This window comes from Vigna unguiculata, chromosome 3 (genome assembly GCF_004118075.2).
Source record: "Vigna unguiculata cultivar IT97K-499-35 chromosome 3, ASM411807v1, whole genome shotgun sequence".
NCBI lineage: Eukaryota > Viridiplantae > Streptophyta > Magnoliopsida > Fabales > Fabaceae > Vigna > Vigna unguiculata.
The window spans coordinates 21,729,620-21,734,274 of record NC_040281.1 but is presented as its reverse complement, the minus strand read 5'-3'; the positions used below and the strand labels follow the sequence as shown (position 1 = coordinate 21,734,274).

The 4,655-nt window shown below is 34.6% G+C and overlaps 1 protein-coding gene across 1 annotated transcript; it reads right to left on the bottom strand.

The window, feature by feature from the left end:
* Window positions 1-3,657: 3,657 nt before the first annotated feature.
* On the bottom strand, window positions 3,658-4,404 carry LOC114177622 (histone H3.2). Its single transcript, XM_028063039.1, has one exon. It carries the CDS (start codon window positions 4,322-4,324, stop codon window positions 3,914-3,916), a length of 411 nt encoding a protein of 136 aa, XP_027918840.1. The 5' UTR covers window positions 4,325-4,404; the 3' UTR covers window positions 3,658-3,913.
* Between the last annotated feature and the right edge of the window lie 251 nt (window positions 4,405-4,655).

The following is a 4,655-nucleotide window of genomic DNA, read 5'->3' as shown; positions in this document are numbered from 1 at the left end:
ATGATGTTTTTCAAGAGTAAAATTGTGAGAATAATACAATGGAAGAACCAAGTACAGTAGAAGAACCAATAATATTGGAAGATGCAGTTGAAGCATCTACTGCTACAATTGACTTGGTTAATGATAAAGTAGTAAAGTCAACTACTTCAAGTGCAAATTTTTGCTCAAAAGATAAGATTATGAGAATTATTGATGATCTAATTAACCATCCTAATGCACCTGATGATACTGAAATTAAATTAAAACCACTTGGTGCAGTTGCAATTATTTGGCTAATCTAATAGAATATTGTGGGTTAAGAAGTGAATTTTTCAAGTTTTCTTAAGCATCAACTTTTAAGTCAAATTTTGGTTATTTCTATTCTATTAGAACAAGTGTAGATAGTTTTAGTCGCTATTATAGGTGTTGATCACAAATTTTACATTTTTACTCTTTCATTTACAGTTTTAGTCACTATTATAGGTATTCAATTTCGAAATGTGAATATGTGTAGAATTTCTAATTTGAGTAGATTGATTTTTAGCTAGTTTTTACATTCCTTTCATTGATGGATAAGTAGCTCACTTGTTTTAACACTTTGCACTAGTTTTGACACATTACATACCTTGAGAGATTTCAACCTAAATGTTTGATTTCAAGTGTGATCCACTTGTGTATGTTGCATTCTTTTGTGTTACCATAAGTTTTGGACACACTTTTAACATGATATAGGCCATTTTTATCATAGACATTAGCCTGATACAACCTACCTACATTCATACACCATTGCACCCATGATTTGAGCCTTTATATATTTTCTTGTGTTCATTTCACCTCATTGATTAGCTATGACCAGATAAACCAAAAATTTACCTTATTTAAGAGTTGTGAAATAAGTCAAAAGAGTGTGAAGCTCATGTGTGGCGATGCTTATGTGTTTGAAATTGAAAATGTTTTGCACAAGAGTTGTAACTGCAGAAGGAAAAGAGAAAAATAAGTGTTGGAAACTAAAAAATGATAAGAACTACAAAGTTGTATGTAGAGTGAAAAGAAAAAGTTGAGAAAGAAAGCAACAAAGTTGGTTGATGATGGTGTGGTACTAAATGAACCTGACTTGGATTCACTCACTTAGCCAATGTTGTTTCGTTGTTTCATTGCTTGTGGACTCACAACCCTACAACATTTTGGACTTACCCTTAGCCAAGCCATGTTACAAGCTCAAAATCAAGTCATATTGATTCTAAGATTGTTTTTGACATATTGGTAGACGTTAGAGGCTTTACAAGTTTATGGAAATGCAATTTTATAACAAGAATGTACGGTAAACACTTTCCCTTAAGAAATTTGAGAGTAATGAGTGTAAATAGTCGCATCAAGCCTATGCAAATAATAGTTTTCCCCTACAATAATATTTAGTATAGTGTCGACCAAGTAGCAATCCTAGGATATAGCAAGTAATTAAGCAATTAAAGTGTGAATAATGTGATTTAGAGTTAGGAAATTTAGGAAATTTACTAATTCTAATATAAGACTACCTAAAATGCACACTATTTGGTGTACTAAAGATGAATGCAGCCTAACTATACACTAAAATTACTACTACAATGCTAAATGAACTTGATTTTTCTCGATGAAAATTTAGTGTATGGAATGATGAAATAAATGTATGTAATACATTTACTAGCTATTTCTAAACTAACCTAGGCTCTGAAACTACCTAGTTTACACAAAAGAGCAAATTTAACAAACCGTTTGATAAAATGCCTAGATGAAAACCTAATGTGATGAAGGTGTTTGATGAAATGTTTATGTGAATGTGAATGGAATTTTGCAATGTACATAACTATTAATAATCCTAAGTGCAACTAAAACTTATGATTAAAACTATTGCAAAACACGCAAATCACGTACTTGAACTAAAAAGCAGAGAAAAGAAAAAGAAATGAACTAGAGCATGGCTATCTACGTGTATGAGATGCGAGTTCTATGTATGAATGGTCAATTAAGTGGAATGAATGATGAGAGCACTATAGAACAATCATAATTACGGAATGGAACTGAAAATTTAACATAAGAACATGAAAAATGAAAATTCCCAAATTAAGAACCCTAGTTAACAGAATTAACTACCTTCGTTAAATCCTTAATTCATACGTCTAACTTGTTCGAATTGAGTTCTGGTTACTTGTGGAACTATGCAAAGCTTAGAGACAACACAAACTCATAGCAAAAATGCATGAAAATGAAGAAATGGTAATGCACAAATGGAACAGTGAAAAATAACGAGAAAAATGGTCAAACCAGCTCTCAACTTCAATTCCATTCAGTTCAACTTCCTCTCTTGGTGGAACAAGTAGCAAGTTTCCAGCTGCTGTTAAATTGGCTATAGGAGGTTATTGCAGTTTTGTAAAACTGTCCATTGGAGTCCCTGACTTGCAACAGCAGGTCCAGCTTTTTGGTCCATCCCTTTCCAGGTCAATCAGCATCTAACACAGCAACTTATAACTTCTAAGCTATTGCAGGTCAACTCCCGGTTTCTTCTCTCTTTAATTACAGTATTTACCTCCAACAGGGGTTGCTTTTCACTTTGAGTACACCTGAAACACATCATGAAATAAAGGACATTTTCTTGAACAAAATATAAGGACTACTGCAGTTGTGCTAATGAACTGAAAGAAAAATTTACAATTTAAACTAAAGAAAACTGCTATCTAAAACTAAAGAAAATAAAGTCTACATATGAAAGAATAAAAAGGAATTAAGAACCCATTTAACAGCAACTATTTCTACACTAGAATTCACATTTAACTAAGTAAAGCTAGATAAAATCCTACTCTAAAAACAATAAAAGGAATTAACTATTCTAAATTCAAAATAGCAACGAAAATGAGATAGTAAATCTGCACTAAGGGTCTACTACTAACACTACTTTAAACCCCTATAGACTGTGCTAGAATTTTTAAACTAAGACAAAACTAATAATGCAAAGATAGTAAAGCTAGTATAGAGACAAAAAAAAATTAAGAAAACAACCCATTCTATCAAATAATATCTAAACTAAAAGCAATCTAATTAAGAAAGTTAAAGATAACACCATTCTACTCTATATTATCACTATACTAGTCTAAAAACTACCGATTAAGAGGAAATACAACTAAAGGACTAATTATCCAATCTACACTAAAATTGTTCTGAAAAACTAACACACACTATTAAGCTCTTAAAGAAGTATACATCAAGACATTCTATTTTATACTTAAGGATCCTAAGTATAAAATAAATGTATGATTTGAACAATGTTGAACTCTCCTATTGTGATACTCAAAATTCACAACATAAGTATTAAGCGATATTCGTTGGATATAAGACCAACTTGGGAACCATCCACACATCAGCCCATTTAGTCACTAACTACAATGAAAGCTGGCCACGTGAAGCTCTATGATGTCAATCCGGAGATTTTAAGGCTTTTATCAACCACCAAGCACAAAGCTTCCATCATGATCCTAGCAATCAAATACAATAGTACTATTGACTAATAGTATTGTTGAAGTAATTGAAAGAAACTCCTATTGGCTTCTAAACAAATCCTACAATTTAACAACAAATAGTGGACTTTAAATTACAGCAGTTTAGTGGACTCAACCTCCAATTCTAATCATAAAACTTGCACTCTTGTAACCTTGTAAATCTCAAAGATACTGTTATAACAACTTCAAATTGTACAATTTATACAGCCTTATGTCTACATTCGTGAATTGAATTAATAAACTATGTTTAACAACTAAATACGGTAGTAGTACACTCAGAATTAAATTAATTACGTACACAATTGGAAGATACACTTGCAGCCAAAAAGCGATAATTTCATTGATTAAGCATTTAGTAAGGAACAAACTACATTATCTACACAATAGGGATGATAGGATGGAGATTAAGCACGCTCGCCCCTAATACGTCTGGCGAGTTGAATGTCCTTTGGCATGATAGTCACGCGCTTGGCGTGAATGGCGCAGAGATTGGTGTCCTCAAAGAGACCAACAAGGTAGGCCTCGGCAGCCTCCTGGAGGGCAGAGACGGCGGAACTCTGGAACCGGAGATCAGTCTTGAAGTCCTGCGCTATTTCACGAACCAGGCGCTGGAATGGGAGCTTCCGGATCAGGAGCTCTGTGCTCTTCTGGTACTTCCGAATCTCACGGAGCGCCACCGTCCCTGGCCTGAATCTGTGCGGCTTCTTCACGCCGCCAGTGGCCGGAGCAGACTTTCTGGCGGCCTTTGTCGCCAACTGCTTGCGCGGAGCCTTTCCACCAGTGGATTTGCGAGCGGTTTGCTTGGTACGGGCCATTGAGATGACGAAATTAGATTGACAATTGAATGGGTTTTCTGGTGATTTCAGTAATCGTCGGCTTGTGGAAATATGATTGGATGTGAGTGTTATATAGTGGGAGATTTTGAAATTGGGGTTTGTGCGCCAAGACTGAGAAATTTTGAGCGTTAACTTCGTTTTGGTTATGGACGGGTGTGATTTGTTTCAAGGTGTGTAGTGCGCGGATCGGTGACGTGGCTGAGTGGATAGGGAAGGCTGCATTGCCGTTGTCTAGTGGTAATGGAAGGTCAAGATTGAATTTCATAATCTACGCGGATAGATAAAAAAATAATAATAAACATCCAATTTC